This window comes from Podarcis filfolensis (genome assembly GCF_964270895.1).
Source record: "Podarcis filfolensis genome assembly, chromosome: Z".
In the NCBI taxonomy this organism is placed as follows: Eukaryota; Metazoa; Chordata; class Lepidosauria; order Squamata; family Lacertidae; genus Podarcis; species Podarcis filfolensis.
Genome location: NC_139617.1, coordinates 30,334,594 through 30,358,696, shown reverse-complemented (window position 1 = coordinate 30,358,696; position 24,103 = coordinate 30,334,594). Strand labels below are relative to the sequence as shown.

General features: G+C 46.4%; 1 protein-coding gene and 1 long non-coding RNA gene across 3 annotated transcripts in view; both read left to right on the top strand.

Moving 5' to 3' along the window:
• The window catches only part of LOC310754565, a 632,985-nt gene that overhangs the window by 200,569 nt on the left and 408,313 nt on the right, over nt 1-24,103 (top strand). The window lies entirely within an intron of this gene.
• The window catches only part of AR (androgen receptor), a 260,564-nt gene that overhangs the window by 24,145 nt on the left and 212,316 nt on the right, over nt 1-24,103 (top strand). The window contains exon 1 of one of the 2 annotated variants that reach the window (XM_083596371.1): nt 22,240-22,386. The exons of the other annotated variant lie outside the window; for it this stretch is intronic. Coding sequence (XP_083452497.1) covers nt 22,373-22,386 — 14 coding nt within the window. The 5' untranslated portion in view covers nt 22,240-22,372. Of the gene's footprint in view, nt 1-22,239; nt 22,387-24,103 lie in introns of those variants that run through there. 2 annotated transcript variants of the gene reach the window in all.

The following is a 24,103-nucleotide window of genomic DNA, read 5'->3' as shown; positions in this document are numbered from 1 at the left end:
GACGTGTCATTCCTGATTGCTGAGTGTACACTTTTGCAATATAGACATAAGTTGGGAATATGTATCTTTTTTCTACGCAGGATGCCAACGCTGATTCAGCTTTGGCCCATGCCACTCAGCACGGAAAGAAGAAGGGCTTGGATTCAAATGCTGCTGCTTCTGTGGGCTCCTAGTGATCCCGTGGACTCCACACTTTCAGCCTTCGCTTCCTTCCTGTATAATGAAAGCATTGTAGGGGGCTGGACTAGATGACCCATCAAGTCCACTCCTGCTCTAAAATTCTGTGAGATAAAAGTGACCTTTGCCCACAGGATAGAGGGGGTTTTTTAGGTTAGTTCTGGCTAACTAGGAAAATTGCCTGATTGCCCATGTGCCTGGGCATTTGAAATATTTCTTCAGATTTATGGATAGCCAGTGTCTGCTCTGCTAATATACAAATTTGTTTTCAGTCCCAGTGAACTTAGACAAAGACAGCAAAATACTTAGTAACCCGTATATGCCATATAAATGAGTAAGTAGGAAGTAAATTCAACTATTGACCTGCACGATATTTGAACGGTTGGCTGGCTCCCGGGAGATTCAGAGCTATCATCTCTTCCCGATAATCTCTTATTCCCAATTTTGATGGGCGTGCAACAGGTGATACAGCTGTGAGTGAGGGCAGCTGTGGCGGGTTTATTGTACCCCTTCCTTTTGCTCTGGGTTTTTCCAAATGGAACAGGAAAGGTAACGGACAGTTCGTCTGGCTCCCATTTCATGGAGACGTCTATGTTCAAGTAAACATTTAAGAAACAAGATTTCGGGCATGCTGTCTCCATGCACTTCCCTGGCTAGGAAATGATTCCTGCTTAAACATTAGGAAGAACTTTCTGAGGGCAAGAGCTGTTCGACTGTGGAGCGGACTGCCTCAGAAAGTGGTAGACTCTCCTTTGCTGGAGGTTTTTAAAACGGGTCCGATGGTCATCTGTCTGGGATGCTATAGCTATGATTACTGCATTGCAGGGAGCTGGACCAGATGAACCTTGGGGGTCCCTGCCAACTCTACAATTCTACCATTTTTCTCCTGAACGCAACCCCAAGGTGACCAATTATATTGCAATATTCTGCTCACCATTTCCATGCAGGGAAAGGGAAGAGGCTTGGAGCACCCCTGCTCCCCTGCTGCAGACCAGTCAGCTTTATAAGCAGTTGATGGAATTTTTACAATGGTTTTTAAAAAGGGGATAAAAGAGAGGAGGACCTGCTCCAAGAACCTCTCCAGGGGCTGTCATGCTGCTCTAATTTCCTGTCCAAGACTGCTGTTATAGCATTAACTAACATCTGGGGAAATGTGTCTGAAAGACCTTGCAGACAACAAAAAATATTTGCATTCTGAGTTCACTTCTTTTGAGCTCCCCCCCCCTCCTCGTTTTGGGATTCATCTTTGTTTGGGAGGTGGAGTGGAGCTCAGGTGTGTGTGTCTTATGTGCAACTCAGTTTGCACTCTTGACTTTGCCACCCTGGGTTTCTTTGGGAGGAGGGGTGCACATAAATTATAGTTAATGTTACACGCCACCAAGCTGTGACAGACTATAGGGGTTTCAAGTGCCTGCCCAGGTTTAGTTTCCTTGGAATAAAACAGTGGTGTCTTTAAGATATGTGGTTTTATTTCCACGTACAGGCAACCCCTCATTTACATGAGGATTACATTCTGAGGCACCGTACACCTATGTGAAATTGCTTATAATTGAAACACCCATTGGAAAAGCCTGCAAACACCCTCTAAACCTCTGGAAACCCTTGGAAAACCTCTTTAAAAACCATCAGCACTTAACTAGATGCCAAATTCCACCACAATCGCTCCCTCCCAACTCCCTTCCTCAAACTACGACTCTCCATGGGCATCAATAGTTGGTGTGAGGGCTCTTGGGATTGTAATTGCAAAGGCCCATGGGATTGCTTGGCACGGTTTCTGCGCCTTTTCTGACTGCTTTGTGTCTCTTCTCTGGCCATTTTAAAATTTGCTTCTGAGTAGGCTTGATAATAATAATAATAATAATAATAATAATAATAATAATAATAATAATTTATTATTTGTACCCCACCCATCTGGCTGGGTTTCCCCAGCCACTCTGGGCGGCTTCCATAGAAAACAAAAATACACTAAAATATCACAGATTAAAAACTTCCCTGAACAGGGCTGCCTTAAGATGTCTTCTGAATGTCAGGTAGTTATTTATCGCTTTGACATCCGATGGGAGGGCGTTCCACAGGGCAGGCGCCACTACCGAGAAGGCCCTCTGCCTGGTTCCCTGTAGCTTTCCTTCTCGCAATGAGGGAACCGCCAGAAGGCCCTCGGCGCTGGACCACAGCATCCGGGCTGAACGATGGGGGTGGAGACGCTCCTTCAGGTATACTGGGCCGAGGCCGTTTAGGGCTTTAAAGGTCAACACCAGCACTTTGAATTGGGCTCGGATACGTACTGGGAGCCAATGTAGGTCTTTCAAGACCGGTGTTATGTGGTCTCGGCGGCCGCCCCCAGTCACCAGTCTAGCTGCCGCATTCTGGATTAGTTGTAGTTTCCGAGTCACCTTCAAAGGTAGCCCCACGTAGAGCGCATTGCAGTAGTCCAAGCGGGAGATAACCAGAGCATGCACCACTCTGGCGAGACAGTCCGCGGGCAGGTAGGGTCTCAGCCTGCGTACCAGGTGGAGTTGGTAGACAGCTGCCCTGGACACAGAATTGACCTGCGCCTCCATGGACAGCTGTGGGTCCAAAATGACTCCCAGGCTGCGCACCTGGTCCTTCAGGGGCACAGTTACCCTATTCAGGACCAGGGAGTCCTCCACACCAGCCCACCCCCTGTCCCCCAAAAACAGTACTTCTGTCTTGTCAGGATTCAACCTCAATCCATTAGCCGCCATCCATCCTCCAACTGCCTCCAGGCACTCACACAGGACCTTCACCGCCTTCACTGGTTCTGATTTGAAAGAGAGGTAGAGCTGGGTATCATCTGCATATTGATGGACACCCAGTCCAAACCCCCTCATGATCTCTCCCAGTGGCTTCATATAGATGTTAAAAAGCATGGGGGAGAGGACGGAACCCTGAGGCACCCCACAAGTGAGGGCCCAGGGGTCTGAGCACTCATCCCCCACCACCACTTTCTGAACACGGCCCAGGAGGAAGGAGCGAAACCACTGCATAACAGTGCCCCCAGCTCCCAGCCCCTCTAGACGGTCCAGAAGGATGTTATGGTCGATTGTATCAAAGGCCGCTGAGAGATCCAGCAGAACTAGGAAACAACTCTCACCTTTGTCCCTAGCTCGCCGGAGATCATCAACCAGCGCGACCAAGGCAGTTTCAGTCCCATGATGAGGCCTGAATCCTGATTGGAAGGGATCCAAATGGTCCGCATCCTCCAGGCGTGCCTGGAGTTGTTCAGCAACCACGCGCTCAATCACCTTGCCCAAGAATGGAAGATTTGAGACTGGGCGATAGTTGGCCATACTGGCCGGGTCTAAAGATGGTTTTTTAAGAAGCGGTTTAATGACCGCCTCTTTCAGCGGATCTGGGAATGTTCCCTCACAGAGGGAAGCATTCACCACCCCGCAGAGCCCATCGCCCAGCCCTTCCCGGCTTGCTTTTATTAGCCAGGATGGGCAAGGATCAAGGAGACAGGTGGTTGGTTTCACGCGTCCAAGCAGCCTGTCCACATCCTCGGGGGTAACGGATTGAAATTGATTCCATGCAGCTTGACCAGACAGAGCTCTAGCACTCTCCCGCCCCAGCCCTGCTCCCATGGTGGTGTCTAGCTCCTTCCGAATATGAGTGATTTTATCTGCAAAAAACTTTGCAAAATCGTTGCAGGAGATCTTGGGGTCTTTACAAGGCCCCGGTGGTAAAGGTGGTTCCGTTAAATTGCGAACCACCTGAAAGAGTCTCCTGCTACTATTTTCTGCAGATGCAATAGAGGCGGTGAAGAAAGTCTTCTTCGCCGTCGCTATCGCCACTTGGTAGGCTCGAAGTTGAGCTCTAACCTGTGTCCGGTCAGATTCGGAGTGAGTTTTTTGCCACCGACGCTCTAGCCGTCTCAGCGATTGTTTCATCGCTCTCAGCTCCGAAGAAAACCACGGGGCTGTCCGGGCTCCATGCAATCGGAGAGGGCGCTTCGGAGCCAGACAGTTGATAGCCCTGGTTAACTCCGCATTCCAGTGGGCCACCAGGGAATCAGCTGAAAGGCCATCAACATGGGATAAAACATCCCCTACCACTCTCTGGAAACCATTTGGATCCATTAAGTGGCGGGGGCGGACCATCCAAATTGGTCCCACCTCCCTGCAGAGGGGAAGGGTCGCGGAGAAGTCCAGTTGCACCAGGAAGTGATCTGACCATGGCACTTCTTTTGTTTCACTTTTACTTAGTGTCAGATCACCCACGTCACTAGAGGTGAACACCAGGTCTAAGGCATGTCCATGACTATGAGTTGGGCCAAACTTATTCAGGGACAGCCCCATGGAGGCCATGCTTTCCACGAAGTCCCGAGCGGCCCCTTGTAAGGTCGTGTCGGCATGGATGTTAAAATCCCCTAGGACAACCAAACTAGGTGTCTCCAGGAGAAAATCCGCCACGACCTGAAGCAGCTCAGACAGGGAATCCTTGGTGCAGCGGGGAGGCCGGTACACCAAAAGGAATCCTGTACTGCCCCTATTGCCCAACTTCCAGAACATGCACACAGAAAACTGGATCTTCCCAGTAGGACGCCTGGTGCAAGCTAGTGACTTCCTAAAAATCACTGCAACCCCCCCTCCCCGCCCACATGACCTGGGTTGCTGTGCGTAAGAGAAACCTGGTGGGCAAGCAGCGGCAAGGACAGGCCCATCTGCTTCCTCCAACCAGGTCTCTGTCACACATGCCAGGTCAAATCCTCCATCCACAATCAGGTCGTGATGTGCGTATGCGCGGTTGCACACATATTGAATGTATGTAAATGGGAAGTTGTGTGTATATGCAACAGAGCATAAGATCTTACAGCATTAACACCCCAAATAGATTTTGCTTCTCCATTAGTTACAGCTTTAGATCTGACACAGGTTAGGCCAGGCATACACAAACTTGGCCCTTCAGATGTTTTGGGGCTACAACTCCCATCATCCCTAGCTAACAGGACCGGTAGTCAGGGATGATGGGAGTTGTAGTCCCAAAACATCTGGAGGGCCAAGTTTGCCTATGCCTGGGTTAGGCAATGATTGTCCCCCCACCCCACCCCACCCCACCCCAAAGTCCCTTAGTGAGCTGCATGAACAAGTGGGGATTTGAACCCAAGTCTTTGCCCAGCACTCCAAATGCTGCAGAACACTGGCTAACTTCTGTCTGAAAGATGAATATTCAGTGCAGCTTTGCTTGGTTTAAATGCTTTACGAGGGCTTGCTAGAGCAAGCCTTGAAGAGCAGCAATAAACTGAGCTTTTATAATTGACTGGCTTTTGTTCTAATGGAGTAACTGCCGGCTGTAGCTGGTCCAACGTGAAGCCTGCAGCAGCTGGAGAACGTCTAACCATAAATCTTCCTGCACGAGTAGAGCCTCTCCCTTGGAAGCCACTGACAAGTTCACGAAGTAACAACAACAATAAAAATACTTTCCTGTCTATAAAATGGGAGTAGTAAACGGTTTTTCCCTCTTCCTGGATTTCATGTGGGCACACAATTAGCTGTGATTCCTGCATTGTAAGGGGTTGGACTAGATGACCCTTGGGATCCCTTCCAACCCTATAATTCTATGAAATACTCAACTGCAGTAGCTCCAATGAAATGAGCAAGAGATGAGCAAGACCTCCAGTTTAGCCAGGCACATCCCTTGCTGGCAGACATTCTGAGGGTGTGGTATGGAGAGACATTGGTGGGAAAGCTACTAGTGCTATAATTATTATCATTAATGATAATGATAATGATAATTTATTACTTGCCCTTATTACTTATTAAGGTCCCTGGGTGACTCACAGTAATTAAAACATTTTAAAACAACTTGCAATCATAAAAACATACACCTCAAAACTTATTGTTCAGCGTGGACACTGAGGGCCTTTTGGTGGAAATGAAGTTACAGGGAACCAGGCAGAGGGACTTATCGGTAGTGGCACCCTCCCTGTGGAATGCCCTCCCATCAGATGTCAAGGAGATAAAGAACTACACAACTTGTAGAAGACGTCTGAAAGCAGCCCTGGATAGGGAAATTTTTAAATGTTTGACATTTTATTGTGTTTTTATATGTGCTGGAAGCTGTCCAGAGCAACTGGGGAAACCCAGCCAGGTGGGCAGGGTATAAATAATAAAACTGTTGTTATTATTAAAAGAGGAGCATCTTCAGCATTCTCCAAAAGCTGTACTGTATGGTAAAAGTGCCAAGCATCCCTCCATTGAGAAGGGAGCCCCAGAGTTCAGGGGCTGCCACAGAGAAGGCCTTCTCCCAGGCCTCCCTCTCTCTCTCTCTCTCTCTCTCTCTCTCTCTCTCTCTCTCTCTCTCTCTCACACACACACACACACACACACACACACCAAGCATCCAAGGACAGAGGGACTCAGCACCTGAGAGCGTCCGTGGGGAAGGAGGTGGCCTTCAGGCATTTGGGTACTGAATCATTTAGGACTTGAAGCACCAACATCATCACCTTGAATTGGACCCGGAAACAAACCGGCAATAAGCATGGTTGTTTCGAAACAGGCTATGCAAGATCTTGACTGAATCTCAGCCAGCAATCTGGCCAATGCATTTTAGACCAATTTAAGTTTCCGAGCCATCTCCAAGGGCAGCCCCGCATTGAGCACATTGTAGCAATCCTCCTGTGGTTTCCAGCAATTGGTATTCATAAATCTCCAACTTTGTACAAAGTGTGACTTGGGGAATAATTGTTGTGCGTTCATAATGGGATACAAAGTTGTCTTATCTATCATGCGGCACTGAAGCAGAGAGAAGCATTTGTTTTTCTGTAGGGATCTTGTAATTTGGGATATAACAAAGAGCAATATTTCAATTCCCAATAATTGAATGAATGAAAGCAGCCTTTGTGTTTGGAGGAAAATCCTCTCGCATTTCCTCTTAAAAGGCAGAACTGCCACATTATTATTTTTTTCAACAGCACCCATGGCCTTTTAAACCATTGCTTTTAAAATGGTTTCAAAAGCAATGAAGGGAGTTGTGCCCTCCATTTGCATTTGAAATTAAAAGCAAAAGTTTCAATTTACGTGGGCAAATGATGCTAGTGCCCTGTTTCTGCTTTATGAAATAAGGTGTCCCTTTTGCAAGTCAGCAGAAAAGAGAATTCTTTGCAAGCCTTGATCCTGAAGTTTCGGCTTGCTAGTTTTGAATAATCCTGGCAGTAAATTCCCATGCTTCCCATGCGTGTCGTGTTGCAATCTGTACCACAAGTCTGCAAAGTAAGGCATATTGATTTCTACCCTACATAGTGTGAGTAGCCAGTGTGGAATAGTGGTTAGACTGCTAGGCTAATAGGCCCAGGAGAGGCCAGGGTTCAAATCCCTACTCTGTCATGAAGCCCACTGGGTGATTTTGGGGTAGTCACTGTGTCTCAGCCTAACCTTGTTGTGAGGATAAAATGGAGAGAGCTCTTTTGGGGGGGCATGTAGTAATATTGCAGATTGGCTGGGGTTATAAAATTATGCATAGCATGGAGAAAGATTCAGAAAAGGGCAAGCAAAATTATAAAGGGGATGTAGGGCTCCCTTGTGTAGAAAGTTCGCAGCATTTTGGTCTTTTTAGTTTACAGAAGAGGCAAGCAAGCAGTGGCATAATATACCGGTAAGTGTATAATTTCATGGGATGGAGAAAGCTGACAGAGAAAAGTCTTCCTTTCTCATAATACTGAAATTGGTGGACATCCAGTGAAGCTGATTTTGGGGAGTTAAGGCAGAGAAAATAAAGTCCTTCACCATGCAGTTCACAGTTAAACTATGGAACTCACTCCCACAGGAGGCAGTGACAGCCACCAACTAGGGCTGGGCAATAACTGGTTTTTAATATCGTGATATACCACCAGCTAAACATGAGGATATATTGATATATCATGATTTCTGAAATAAGGAAGGAACTACACAGAGGCAAACAGGACAGTGTCCTGGCAATTGCCACTACTTAACAGTCTAAAACTGATAAATGATGATATTAAGAATCACCTCATGGTGACTTTCAGCAACAGGCAAACCTAAATGCATCCAAATGAGACTTTTGGCTTTGGGCTTGGCTACTAAATGGTGGATGGGACGCAGGTGGTGCTGTGGTCTAAACCACAGAGCCTAGGGCTTGCCAAGCAGAAGGTCGGCAGTTTGAATCCCTGCGACGGGGTGAGCTCCCATTGTTCGGTCCCTGCTCCTGCCAACCTAGCAGTTTGAAAGCACATGAAGTGTAAGTAGATAAATAGGTACCGCTCTAGCGGGAAGGTGAACGGCTTTTCCGTGCACTGCTCTGGTTCGCCAGAAACGGCTTAGTCATGACCCAGAAGCTGTCTGTGGACAAACACCGGCTCCTTCAGCCAGTAAAGTGAGATGAGCGCCGCAACTCCAGAGTCGTCTGCGACTGGACTTTAACGGTCAGGGGTCCCTTTACCTTACTGAATAGTGGTATTCAGGACATCCAAAGTACGGTGATGAATTATACTGAATACAAATAATCTGGGGCTGCCAGCAGGCCTGCTAGGTGGCAGAAGCAGCAGCAGCCTGGCAGCAGTGGCAAAGTAATCAGCAGCCTACAAAGCCTCGCTACCTGCTGTCACTTCACTGCCGTGAGGCGAGACTTTTCAGGCTGCTGCCATTACTGCCGTCACTTTTCATTAGTGTTGCAAGGCCTCGCAGGCCACCCACCACTACTACTGCCGCCACCTCCCGTCACCACTCTCAGGCTTCCATTTGCTTCCATTCAGGCTACCATTTTCCGTCACTGCTGCGAGGCCTTGCATTCTACTGCCACAGCTGTTGCTTCTTCACTGCCATGAGGCCTTGCAGGCTGCCACCATTACTGCTGCTGCATCCTGTCACTGTCATGAGACTTTGCAGGCCACTGCCATTACTGCCACTACTTTCCACTGCCACCTTGAGACCTTGCAGGCTGCCACCACTACTGCCGCCACCTCCTGCCGTCACTGTGAGGCCTTACAGGCCACCGCTACTGCCGTCATCCCCATCACTCCTTGCAGGCCACTACTGCTACTGCCGCCACTCTCTATCACCGCCACAAGGCCCCGCAGGCCGCCACTGTTTGTGCCACCAACTACAAGGCTTTGAAGGCTGCAGCTGCTACTGCTGTCCCACCCATCACCTCCACAAGGACTCACGGGCCACCACTGATTGTGCCACCAACCACAAGGCCTTGCGGGTTGTCTCTGCTACTGCCAACACGTATCATGGTCATGGCAAGCCGTTTCTGCCAGTGCAGACTCATCACAGTACTTTGGATTGTCCTAAATTCCACCATTTGGTAGCCAAGTCCCAAACCAAAAGTCTCACTTGGATGCATTTTGGCTTGCCTGCTGGTGAAACTGAGTGTGTAATGATTGATAATATTGTTGTTTTTCTGTTTTAGACCCCTAAGCCACTCTCACAGGAGTGGTTTTAGACCCCTAAGTAGTGCTTCTGTATAGTTCCACCCTTATTTCAGACATTGTGGTACAGTAGATTGCAACGTTAAGCTGGTTATATTGTGAGGTTTAGGTGGTGATAACATTGCAACGTTTAACTGGTGGATTATTGCATTACACACCCTTACACACATTGTGATTTGCAATATATTGACAGCTCAAATATTATGAAACAGTTATCACTATGTGAACTTCATAGTGGTTTTGGATGATATATCGCCCAGCCCTACCACCATCTTGGAAGGCTTTAAAAGAGGATTGAGCAAGTTCATGAAGGAGATGGCTTCAGGATGGCTATGCTCTGCCTCCAGGGTCACAGGCAGCAATGCTTCTGAATTGAGCGCTTGCTGTCTTTCCCAAAGAATGTGGCTGAGCTCTCACCCCTACCTACGTCACAGGGTTGTAGTAAGATGTAAACTTGGGGAGAGGGAGCCATGTGCACCTTTTGGGTTAGGAATGCAGTGGTACCTCAGGTTACAAACACTTCGGGTTACAAATGCCACTAACTCGGAAGTAGTACCTAAGGTTGAGAACTTTGCTCCAGGATGAGAACGGAAATCACGTGCCAGCAGCGCGGCAGCTGCAGGAGGCACCATTAGCAAAAGCATACCTCAGCCAGGTTAAGAACGGTTTTGGGTTAAGAACGGATCTCCAGAAAGAATTAAGTTTGTAACCCAAGGTACCACTGTAGATGGAATTATACACACACACACACACACAGAGAGAGAGAGAGAGAGAGAGAGAGAGAGAGAGAGAGAGAGAGAGAGAGAGAGAACCCTGGGAATTGTGGTTTTATGATTGTCTAAAGAAGCAAGAGGGAAGTGAGCAGGTAGCTGCCGAGTCTCTGAAAGTTTTGCAGTAATACAACCATGTAAGAGGCCCAGAAAAGTGACCAGAGGATAGGTTGATGATGCCTTCCTGTCGTAGCATCATCGTATGGCATTTGCACTTCCTCCAGCTACTTTTATGCACACCTGGGTAGGGTGTCCATAAAAGAGAGAGCAGGGATGTGCATCTCGCCTTTTGACTTCCCTCCGCAGTTTTAGGCTGGAAACTCCTCACTGCAGATAAAAGAGAATATCCCATCAGTTGGTTAGCTGCCCACCTGCCGCCGCCTCTGCTCTAGATGTTATCACCTCCCTAGCTTCTTTTTGTAGGAGGGAAAAGCCCCAGGGGGTCGTATGCAAATAGATTGCGTGTAAATAGGGAGTTGCCTGTATTTTCTTTTCTTAGAGAAGTGGAGACAGTTTGATGGGGTGGAGGGAGGGGCTGTGCTTGTGGTTTAGAGCATGGGATGGATCTCCCTCATCTGCACTTTCTGGAGCAATGAATTAAATAAAACATTTCAGCTGTGTGTACTTTTCCAGTTTTTGCATTTCTTCAGCCAAGTGATCTTTCAAAAAGAAAAGCATCTATTAGTGAAAATAACCCATAGCGTGCATTTATTATAGAAAACTGCTTTATAGAGTATTGTGTCTTGGGCACCCTTGCATACAAAAATGTGTGTGTTAGGAGAAATCTGATGAATTTTCACAAGGCCTTTCTTTCTGAAAAGGTTTTATTGAAGTAAATCAAAACAAATCAATACAAGAAAAATGTAGAGGAACAGAAAAGGAGTCCAGTATATCTAGGAGCAACTTAATATTAGGTGGGACTAGATGAGCCTCAGGGGCCCCTTCAAAATCTACAATTCTATGATTCCAATATCAAGTAGGTAGAATGCTTAAGACCATTAGGACAGCCAAATTTCATACCATACCATGGAGAGGGAGTCCTGCATGTCTTTATTTGTTGCATATGAGATAAAGTCCCACCAAATGGCATACCATTTTTCACGAGGACTTCAACAACAACAGCAGCAACAACAACTGATATAGAAATATGGAGAATCAAATTTAAGGTTGGAGAAAATGGCAGTTTCATCTGCCCAATTCTGGAACCTCATTCTAGTTCTATCTCTTGCCAAACAGGCGTGGGAGGATTTTTGTTTAACCTCACCCCCCAGCCATTTCAAAATCTGTTTGCGCAGAGGAAAAAATGGGATGAGATTAAAAGTGTTTGTGACTCCCAAAAAATCAGCACCCGTAAAAGCTGCAATCTATTGTCAGCCTAATGTGGATCTCATGTGATTCATTTGAACTTGCTCTGTGCTGGAGGCATAATGCTGTGCTCAGTCCTTGGTTAGGAAAGAGCTGCACAGCTCTATCTCAGGGTGGAGATCGGGAAGGTGGAGCAACTCCCCTTTAAGGAAAAGTGTGCAGTGTCTGGGAATTTGAGAAAATGAATGGAGAAAGGCCCCCCCCCTTTTCCTAACATGCAAGCTTGAAGCTAAATGCTGGAAGATACAGGACAGGTAAAAGGAAGGACTTCTTCACACAGCACACCTGAATGGCTTTTAAAATTAAAATAGAGGAAAGAAAAAGAGCTGTCATTGGCTGCTGGCCCCAGTGGCTGTGCTTAGCCTTCCATGGTCGGAAGTAGCAATGCTTCTGAATATCAGTTGCTTGGATCTGCAGAAGGGTAGAGTGCTCTTGTGCTCAAATTCTGCTTATGGGTATCCCATTGGGGTATCTGGCTGTGAGAAGAATAGGATGCTGGACCAGATGGGCCACTGGCCTGATCCAGCAAACTCTTCTTAAAAGACCGGCTTGTGAGCATGCTCCTTACAAGAACAATTGCTTATAAGGCCTTTCCATTACTGCAAAATGCTTCTGACTCCTTTATCTTAGGTAATCCTTTTACTGCAACCCTATAAGACAGGGGGTATTATAATCTTACTTCTGATTAGAGAGATGAGTTTAAGAGATCATGACTGGTGCAGATTTAATGCTGCTTCCTTCCTAGCCTGGCTAAGCAAAAACATTAGCATTAATCACAGTTAAGGTCGTTGCTGATCTTTTCCCTTGAACTTGCCTAAAGCAGGATAGAAAGATTAAACCCCAGAAGGCCAAGGGGAGGCGATCAAGGCTACCTCCTCTTGTTGTCTTTCACTCTCCTAATTAAGGCAATGGGGAAATGATGTTACTACTGCACTTGGGCTTACTTGGCTTCAGGTGAGACTTCTCTCCAGGGCTCTGCTCACTTTCACTTATGTAAACAATTGCAATTGTTTGTGGCGCAGAAAGGAAAAAAGAAAAAGGAGCAAAGCCCATTCTCCTTCAGTTTACATTCACACAATTATAGAGTTGGAAGGGATCCCCAGGTGTCATCCAGCCCAACCCTCCATAATGTAAGTATCACATTGAAAAAATTCCTGGCAGATGGCCACCCAACCTATGCTTAGAAACCTCCAATGAAGGAGAGTACCATCTTCCGAAGGAGTCTTATCCACTGCCAAATGGCTCTTACCCTCAGAATGTTCTGCCTAATGTTTAGTCAGAATCTCCTTTCTTGTTGTTTGAATCTCCTGACCTCTGGAGCAGCCAGATGCAAGCTTGCTCCATCTTCCTTGTGATAGCCCTTTAGCCCCTTCTCCAGGCTAAACATCCTTCATGAACCTCCCTTTCTGGAGGTAATTCATGCTTTCCAGAGAACACCAAGTGACCAGCTGTTTACCAGTCTAGTAAATCCATCATCTAGGACAAATTACCCTTTTCCTTCTTCCCCACTTTTTTTATTTTTAACAAAAGCTTTTGAGGCTCTTGGGAGAAGCCTGGCTAATACACTTCCTTTTAACTTTTCTCTTTCCACTTTCTAAAAAGACATGCAGGTGGTGACTATTTTGCCTGAAACGCCCCCCCCCATGTGCACACAAGCCCATCCTGCATAAGCCCACTGTCAAACAATAACTAAGTTTGTAAATGAAATGATTTGTATAAGTTTAGGGGTCTTCTGCTCTCCACCATAACAGGTTGCCCTAGGGTGAGCCACAGCTCACAGGTGGAGCTGGTGTGGAGAGCTTTATCCATTGCACTGAATAAACACATGCCATTATTGAAATCATAAGAACAGAAGAAGAGCCTGTGGGGTCAGGCCAGGGCCCCATCTAGCACAGCATCCTCTTCTCACAGTGGCTGAGCAGTTGCCTATGGAAAGCCAGCAAGCAGGACCTGAGCATGAGTAGCCCTCTCCTGTCCTGTGGTTTCCAGCAACTGGTATTCAGAAGCATAGCTGCCTCCAGCTGTGGAGGCATAGCATAGCTATCCTGGCTAGTAGCTGTCAATAGCCCTCTGCTCCATGAATTTGCCGAACCCTCTTTTAAAGCCACCCAAGTTGCTGGCCATGCTGCCTCCTGCAGGATTAAGTTCCATAGTTTTAATATGTGCTGCATGAAGAAATATTTTCTCCATCCTGAATCTTCCAACATTAAGCTTCATTGGATGGCCACAAGTTCTCATGCAGTGCTTTATTTTATTCCATGCATCATTTTACAAACTTCTATCACCTCTTCCTTGCCTTTTCTGTAAACTAAAAAGTCCCAAACTCTGCAACCGTTCTTCATAGGGGAGTCACTCCATCCCTGCAATAATTTTGGTTGCCTTTTTCTGAACCTTTCCCAACTCTACAGTATCCTTTTTGAGGTCAGATGACCATATTTAGTCTTTGTGTTCCAGAGCAATGCAATATGCTCCCTTACTTTCTCCATATTGACTGTATTCCATAGACTATCCCGCCACTCCTTCAGAGTTAAGTTAGGGTTTACCCAGGCTCACTGCTCTTTCCATGCACGGGTCCACAATTTAAAGATCTGTGTCCATGTTTTTCTGTTTTTTTTTTACCACAGAGCTCCCCACGAAAACACAATCTTTAAACTGAAGCACAACAAATGGTAATTGGGGTTTTCAGTGGATTGCTGTTTGCTCTGATTCAGCTTTAAAGAGCCAAGTTTTTTTGTGTAGAAAGCTCTGGGACAAAAAAAAAAAAACACCAAACCTTACTCAGACATGGAGCTTTAAAGTGCACACTGTGTGTGGAGAGCTCGAAGGAAAGGTAAGTGTGGCTGAGCCCTTAATAATCTCTTTCCAGTATATTTGTAGCTGTGGGCATGAAGAGGATTAGTATGTACTTTAAAAGCTAATTCTTGTAGTCATCAGATTAAATAAAGCTAGCTTCGGATTACCTGTCCCGTAACAGAAGAAACTTCTTCAAAGGCTGTTTTTCAAAATAATTGCACAGGTTTGCGTTTCCACCATGGAATCATAGAATCACAAAATTGCAGAGTTAGAAGGGAAACAGGAGCAGTTAGTCCAACCCCCTGCAATGCAGGAATCTCCATTAAAGCATCCATGACAGTTGGCTATCCAACCTCTGCTTAAAAACCTCCAAGGGCGGAGAGTCCACCACATTGCAAGGAAGACCTCCTTTCTTGTCACTTGAAGCCATTGACTTGGGTTCTACCCTCCAGAACAGAAGGAAACAAGCTTGTTCCATCTTCCATGTGACAGCCCTTCAGATATCTCAGTCTCCTCTTTTCCAGGCTAAACATATGCAACCCCCTCAACTGTTCATCAAAACCTGTTTTCCAGACCCTTGAGGGCAGCTCTCCTTGGTGCACATTCCAGCTTGCCAATATCCTTCTCTAATTGTTGTGCCCAGAACTGGACCCAGATGTTGTCTAACGGAGGCAGAATAGAGTAGTACCATGACTATGAATGGGACTATGAATTATGTTGATTCAGCCTAGAAAAATATTAGCTTTTTGCTGCTGCATTATGCTGTTAGCTCATGTTAAGACCGTGGTCTACTAAGGCTCCTAGATCCTTTCTACATGTCCTACTGGCAAGCCACATGATCCCCATCTTGTATTGATGCAGCTGATTAAACCTGCCTAAGTACAGAACCCTACATTTGTCCCTACTGAAATTCACTGCATTCCACCTGACCTTGTGGCTGTCATTCCGCTTGGTGGGCTAGTAGGATTTCTAGGAAGCATATTCAAAACATGCTTGACGTTAATAATGTCAGAATGACAGTCAGTTCAGGTTTGCAAGGCTTCAGTGTGCTTATGGTTAACAAGGAAATTGACAGGTGTTGAAACAAAATTTAAGACAGTGGGATTTCATTTCCTACAGAAATTTACTGCTTGTTCATTAAGGACCAGCTGTCATTCCTTATTTATGCCCTTCATAAACATCCTGGACTTCATGATCTTTCCTCTGGTCTCTCTAGCCAGGCAGAATTTACAGCCTGATGTTGTAAAGTAAGTAATGGAACTGTTAAAATGTTTTTTAAAAATGAAAAATGTCTCCTCCCCCCCCCCCCTTCGTAAATCAATTTGTTTTGTTTGTTGTGTAAGTGCGTGAAACTTAGTGCATAAAGTATGCAGGATGAATGGTTGTAGGTGTGAGAAACCTCTTAAGATAGCTTGCTGTTTCCTAGTTCTGCTGGATGTCTCAGCGGCCTTTGACACCATCGACCATAGCATCCTTCTGGACCGTCTAGAGGAGCTGGGGGCACTGTTATACAGTCGCTCCGCTCCTTCCTCCTGGGCCGTGTCCAGAAAGTGGTGTTGGGGGATGAGTGTTCAGACCTCTGGGCTCTCGCTTGTGGGGTGCCTCAGGGTTCCATCCTCTCCATTATGATTTTCAACATCTATATGAAGCCGCTGGGAGAGATCATCAGGGGTTGGGGCTGGGTGGTCACCAGTATGCAGATGACACCCAGCTCTACCTCTCTTTCAAATCGGAATGAGTGAAGGCGGTGAAGGTGCTGTGTGAGTGTCTGGAGGCGGTTGGAGGATGGATGGCAACTAATGGATTGAGGGTGAATCCTGACAAGACAGAAGTACTCTTTTGGGGACAGAGGGTGGGTGGGGATGCGGGACTCCCTGGTCCTGAATGGCGCAACTGTGCCCCTGAAGGAGCAGGTACACAGCCTGTGAGTCATTTTGGACTCACAGCTGTCCATGGAGGCACAGGTCAATTCTGTTTCCAGGACAGCTGTCTACCAGCTCCATCTGGTACGCAGGCTGAGACCCTACCTGCCCGCGGACTGTCTCGCCAGAGTGGTGCATGCTCTAGTTATCTCCTGCCTGGACTACTGCCATGTGCTCTACGTGGGGCTACCTTTGAAGGTGACCCGGAAACTACCAACTAATCCAGAATGTGGCAGCCAGACTGGTGAGTGGGAGCGGCCACCGAGACCACATAACACCGGTCTTGAAAGACCTGCATCGGCTCCCAGTATGTTTCCGAGCACAATTCAAAGTGTTGGTGTCGACATTTAAAGCCCTAAATGGCTTCGGCCCAGTATACCTGAAGGAGCGTTTCCACCCCCATCGTTCTGCCCAGACACTGAGATCCAGTGCCGAGGGCCTTCTGGTGGTTCCCTCACTGCAAGAAGTGAGGTTACAGGGAACCAGGCAGAGGGCCTTATCGGTAGTGGCACCCGCCCTGTGGAACACTCTCCCATCAGATGTCAAAGAGATAAACAACTATCTGACACTTAGAAGACATCTGAAGGCAGCCCTGTTTAGGGAAGTTTTTAATGACTGATGTTTTAATGTATTTTTTTATCTTTGTTGGAAGCCGCCAAGAGTGGCTGGGGAAACCCAGACAGATGGACGGGATATAAATAATAAATTATCATCATCATCATCATCATCATCATCATCATTATCATCAAAAGCTTCTAGAAGGAAAAAGTTCTAGACTTGCCTTGGCAATCTTTCGTCCCTTCTGCCTCAAAAGTCACTAACAGAGGAATTTGGGGGGTAGCATTCAGGGACGTGCTTTATACCGCTGAGAGATGAGATGCTGTGACCAGGGCTTGGTGTTGGGGTTCTGCATTTATTTATTAAATTTTATTTATGGCATTAATACACCATTCTTTTCTGCAAACAGCTCAAGATGGCATAAATAGCCCCCCCCCCCCCGTTTTATCCTCATAACAAACCTCATAACACCCGCCTCCTGCCCAGTGGGTTAGACTGAGAGGCAAGGACACACCCAGCAAGCTTCATGGCTGAGGGGAGGAGGATTTGAACCCCCAGGCTGTGGACTTGATCCAGGAGGGAGTAGCTGAACCCCATTCACAACGACGTCTCTCTGAGCAAACAAACCACCCACCTGCAGAATCTCTGACGTGTCACTGTTGGGTTTCTGTCCATTATTCATCTGTTTACTGGTTGCAGGCCCTGATCCAGCACTGCTACATCTGGGTCTGATGCTAAAAGGGGAGAGAGCTGGATGTCATCAGCATTACGATGGGACCTCCCCACCCCCAAGTGATACCTTACAGCAGTTTTGTGTAGACGTTTGCTGGGAGCAACGGAGAGAACCTAGTGGTAGGTTAGGCTCAGAGGCAGTGACTATTCAAGGTCACACCCAGTGAGCATAGCCAAGTGGGAAATTGAATCTTGGTCTCCTAGGTCCTAGCCTGACACTCTAACCACTACACCATGCTGTCTCTTGTAATTGTCTCAGAGTGGTCTCATGACTTCTTTCATGTGGAATGGAATCGGCACCTCCACAAAATGGGCATTAATCCAAAACCCAGGTCATTTTCCAGCCTACTATTATTAGCCATGAAGGGTGGTGGTTGAGTAAACAAATGTCTGGCCACACCATAACAACTTAACTTGCTCAACCCTGATTATTATTATTATTATGCTCGACTTAATTACTATTAAGCTCAAAGCTTTCTGTCATTAAATTTGGACATTTTTTTCCTTACTATCTTGACCGACTCCTTGGTTTCCCCCTAAACAATCTCAGGAGTTTTACCTAAGCAGGTATCTCCAGGTGCACCTCAAACTTTATAGTGACATGGGATTGATTGATTATTTTTTTAGTTAGTTAGTTATGATACCATCCAGAGCAGGTAACCTCCCAGGCACTCAGTCTAGAACAGGCCACTAACAGTTCCCCAGTTTTATCTGGATTGAGCTTCAGTTTGTTGGATCTCTTCCAGTCCATTACTGAGCCAAGACAGTGGTCCAGCACATCTGCTGCCACACCTGCAGATGTAAAGGAGAAGTAGAGCTGTGTGTCATCAGCATATTGATGACAATGTACTCCAAACTTCTGGATAACTCCACTCAGCGGTCTCATGTAGATGTTTAACTAGCATAAAATCGAACCCAGAGGAACCCCACATTGAAGGCTCCATGGGGCCACAGAACACTCCCCAGGCATCACCCTCTGGAAACATCCATCCAAGTAGGACTGGAAGCACCACAAAGCAGTGGAGTGGTGGTTAAATTGTCGGACTAGGACCTAGGAGAGTTTCAGCCATGAATCTCACTGGGTGACTTTCGACTAGTCACTGCTTTCTCCCAGCCTAACCCACCTCATAGGGTTGCTGTGAGAATTAAATGAGAAGAACCACGTACACTACATTGTACTCCTTGGGGGGAGGGGGGATATGTGGTATAAATGCAATCAATCATCATACGTGTTTCACACAGAAAATGTTGGATCTGAATATTCTTCTGCCTTCAATCACTAGGGATAAGATTTATCAAGTTCCTTTGACCTTATATTTAAAACTCTAACTTAAAACACTATAAAAATGAATGTTTTACAAACTGTATAAATATTTCAAAAGGTGTTCCAACAGCCAGAAGAGGTGGGAAACATCTGACATGGGGGGGGTGCAGGGGAAAATCAATAAATTGCACTTAATGTTATGTACAAAGAAATTCAAAGCTCTGCTTTGAAATTATTTCTGTTTGGGATGCTTGTAAATATTTTAAGATGGGCTACTCAATAGTGTGTAACTTCTCCTTGAAGTTATTTAGGTTTCAGTAGGAAAATGGAAGGTGCAGAAAGCCGTCTTCTTAAGTAATATGTGCTTCCTGCGGATAGTCTGCTGGGTGAGGGGGGAGTTTAAAAGTTTAATTGCAAATGGTATTTTTAGATCCCAGTTACTCAGTTTGACTTGAACTGTGTTTACTGATGGTTACTAATTTTATGAAACAATGCATTTCTAAAAGGAGAACATTTTTCTGTGGGAAGAATATAACAGTGGAAAATATTGTTTGCTAACAATTCCCAAACTAGTTCTCATGAGAGAACTGCTGGCATGCCTCAGAAAAGAGAAAAAATAATAATTAAATAGCTAAGTGCTCCTATTAAACAAAAATTATGTTACAGTTTGATGGGGTCAGTATAGATGATGTCCTGAATCCTTTTCAATTTCCTGGGTGTTGTGCCCAGTGATGGTTAGAATCTAATAGAGGATTATGTTGCTGAGCTAGTAAGACAAGTTTATTTGTAAGACCTTGGCTGGCCTCTTAAGGGTCCTCATTAGCTTCCCAAAAGAGTGAGATGTGTTGCAAGAGCTATGCTGCATCTCTGCGTGATTTGCTGTCCTCATCTTGCTCAGCTCCCTTCATTGAGGACTGGTTGTTTTGCTGTGTTTTCATCAGGTATGTATTATCAGATCAATCGGTTGCTCCTAGTGCACAAACAGCTTTTGGAGAAAGGCTGTCTGTCTCTGCAAGAGTTTCTGCTGTAGGCTTGCATCTTCAAGTATAGTTGCTGAAAACCACAGGAGGAGAGAGTGCACTTGTGGTCGGATCCTGCTCGCTGGTTTCCCATGGGCATCTGATCAGCTCCTGTGAGAATTGGATGCTGGACAAGGTAGGCCATTGGCCTGATCCAGCTGGTTGTTCTTATGTGCTTATGCTCTTAAGGCAGAGCTGGTGCCGTAACTATTTTAGTTCTGTGTACAATTGGTACCCAGAGCTTGCAGGTCCATTCATTTCCGTATCAGTAGGGCTGGGAAGACTCATTTCTGAAACACAGAATTGGAAGGCTTCCTAATGGTCATTTAGTCCAACTTAGGGTTCCCAGGGACAGTCCCCGGATTCACCAATCTGTCCCTGGACAAAATCTGCACTCGCCCTCCAGTGGTCTCCCGGTTTTGGGAAGCCGGTGCCTTGTGTGTGTGTTTTAATGCGTGTTTTCCCAAGACCAGCAAGCGCCTTTACTCAACCTCTCTCCCCCCCCCCCAACCTCTTTTTTTGGTGTTTGTGTGTTTGTAGATGGGCTTCTCTGCCTGCCTTGTGTTGAGGTGTGCGACCGACAACTTTGGGCCCCCCTCCTAAAAAAAGGTCAAGAACTCTGGGCAACCCTTTCCTAAAATAAAGCATGAAATTCAAAAAAAAAAAAAAGTGTCCACGGATTCCTTGAAAAAATTCTAGTAACCATAGTCCAACTCCCTGCAATGCAGGAATTACAGCTAAAGCATCCCTGACAGGTAGCCATCCAACCTGTTTAAAAACCTCCAATGAAGGAGAGTCCACCGCCTTTTGAGGCAGTCCGTTCCATTGTTGAATGGCTCTTGCCATCAGAAATTTCTTCCTGATGTTTAGTTAGAATCTTCTTTCTTGCCATTTGAACCCATTGGTTTGAGTCCTCCCTTATGGGGTAGAAGAACACAAGCTCTGTTTTCCATGGGACAGCCCTTTAGATAAGGTGGACAGCATATCACATCTCAGTCTTTTCCCTGGAGAGCTTCTGCTAGTCATTGGGCTTCACGGAGCCATGGTGTGAAGGCAGCACCCTACATTTCTAAGTACACCCTCCTATTTAATATAAAGAAGTGTGTGTCCCAGTTTTCAGTTGCTTGGGGAATCCTAACTTGTGCACGTGCATTGATAAATAAGGGAATTATCTGCCCATTGCCTAGCAAATAGTAAATTTCTGCTCCAAATCCAGCAACATACCTTCTCAACTACTGTAACACTGCCTTTGAAAAGTGCCTAGAAACTCCAACTGGCTCAGAGAGCTGCAGCCAGACTGTTGACTTTGGCTGGTTATAGGAAGTAGATGACTCCCTTGCTGCAATTTAAATTGCTGGTTATGAGCTATAAAGCCCTTAGAGGCTTAGGTCAGGACTCTGGAAAACTGTATTCCCTCATATGAATCTGCCTGAGCTTTGAAATCTTTGGAGGAGGCCTTTCTCTCTGTCCCACCCCCTCCCCTCACAGGCACAATTGGTGGGGATGTGGGACAGAGCCTTCTTCGTGGCTGCTCCGTGGCAACTTAGGAACTCCCTTCTTAAAGAAGCCAGACTTGCTCCTTCCTGGCTGTCCTTGTGCCAGCTGGTGAAGACCGTTTTATTCTGACAGGACTTTGGGAATTGGCTGCTTTTAATGAAAGAGTCGGTGCTGTGATGTTATGTGCATTTTAATAGACTTGCTTTATACTTTATTGTTTTAATTTGATTAGAGTTCAGTTACTTTTAAACTATTATGTTTTATATCTTTTTAGCTTTTTGTATTTTATCTGTGTTTGTTTAAAATTGCGTCAGCTGCTTTAAGTTGCAGTGTGGGGGAAAGGTGGGATAAAAATAAATATTTTTATTATTATTATTATTTCCTGCAGGTAAAAGACACGGTTTACTAATAGTACTATACTATAGTAATACTATTATTACTGTACCATGCCTTTTTCCTATATAGGGACTCATTACCATAAAACCACCCCCCTCATTAAAAACAGGCAGTTCCCCAAAGAAGGTTTTCACCAGCCAATGGAAGAACAAAGCAAGACTGGCTTTGCCAGGAAGTGAGTTCCAAAGGTACTCCCTTATTGCACAAACAGGGTTCTGTTAACTGGAGGGCCCAACCCACTCACTTTGATGGAAGCAGGTTCACATGCACAAAGCTTGCTGCTCACACATTTCTGCTTAATCAGTCAGTCAGAGTGAATGGGTTGCCCTTACATAAAACTCCACCTGGTCTATGGAGCCATCTGTAGGCCTTCTCGCCATGGCAGCTGTACCTTTGCCTACAAACTTCACCACGATGCAGTTGAGACTGCTCTGATTCTCACTGCTGTGAAACAACCTTTTCTCCCCATGACTTGTGGTGGGTAAGTAATTCTACACCAGATAAACCCAGCAGGGAAGTGCACTTTCTGTTTTCATTCTGTTCCTCCCCTGCCTCGTTTTGCTCCTATTTATTCAAAGGCATTTCATCACATCAGGCTTAAAAGTCAAGCGTGCACTGTTTATTTTGGCATTACCAGTTACCAGCTCACATTGGAATTTAATTGCCTCAAATTAGCTATGTTTGGGACAGGAGGAGAAGGGATCTCTCAGGATTGTCATGGGAAAGCGAGGAGCAGATCGTGATGGTGTGAATTTCCCACACCCTGCTTCTTAGAATTTTAGTACCTTAGGCGGTGAATGAGCTTCAGGGCCGAGTGGGGATTAGAAAACTGGTTTCTCCCAAGTCCTAGTGTGATACTTTACCCACTACAGTGGTACCTTGGGTTACATACACTTCAGGTTACATACGCTTCAGGTTACAGACTCCGCTAACCCAGAAATAGTACCTTGGGTTAAGAACTTTGCTTCAGGATGAGAACAGAAATCGGGCTCCGGTGGCGCAGCAGCAGCGGGAGGCCCCATTAGCTAAAGTGGTGCTTCAAGTTAAGAACAGTTTCAGGTTAAGAATGAATGAATTAAGTACTTAACTGGAATGAATTAAGTACTTAACCTGAGGTACCACTGTATATCATGTTGACTCCATTGACCCCCACTGACACATATTGCTTGGTTACAGTTGTGTAGCATGAATTGCCAGCACCTGGGGCAGGGCAAGTGGGAAGCTGGGGTGCATGCCAGGGGTGGGGCCTTCCCCTCTCAGGCACTTTCCTGCCTCCCTCCCTACTTGGTGGGCTGTGGCAGTGGCAGTACACTCCTGCTCCCTCCCTCTTGGCCACGCCAGGCAGCACACCGGTAGCAGTCAGTGGCAAGGTGCAGGTGTGGAGGGCACACCAACGAGCACCTATGCTAGCTGAGCAAGCCCTCGCCTCTCGGCCAGCCCAGGCAGACATCCAAGGAAAAGGAGGCACCACCCAGCCCCAAAGGGCGAAGGCCTAGCCCGGGTGTGGACTGCCTCCCACAGCTCCGGAAGACGGCAGGAGCACAGCAGGGAGCATGTTGTGGAGACGTCTGGTTGTGCCTCTCATGATTTTGCCCCCCTGCTGCACTACTGCTTGCTTACAATACTTAAATCTCACCTCCTTCCAGCCTTCTCCGCGCCCCATATTTGTGGCATGCATCTAACAGCACTTGATTTATCAGGCTGAAGCAAGGTCCACAGACACGTGTTGTGTTGCTTGGAAGAATTCAAAGTGCTGCATGTTGCTGCTACCACTGGAACCTTTCAGCTGTTTGCTGTCTCCTCTCTCGCCTTCCAAAGGTGGCTTAAGAATTAAAATTCACAGTGTAAAACTGAGTGGAGGGGTGAGCATGCAGTCTGTGGGCCTGAAACCTTGTCTGAAATCCTGGAGAGCTGCTGCCAGCCAGGACAGACAGTGCTAAGGTAGAGAGACCAGCGGTTTGATTCAATATTAGGCAGCTTCCCATTTCATTCAGCTCCTTTTCTTTTTAAAACCATAAGGACTAGAATCTTGATAGCCTCTCCTCCTTACAGAGGGGAGGAGTTGTGAGCAGGAGCCATTTCCTGCATTGGCAGGGGGCGTTCCAGCCCCCTGCCCAGCTGGCCTGGCTGCCATGCCACGCCCCCAGGTAGCCAACCAACCAGGTGAAGGCTTGGGAGCGGGGTTTTGCCGCTCAAAC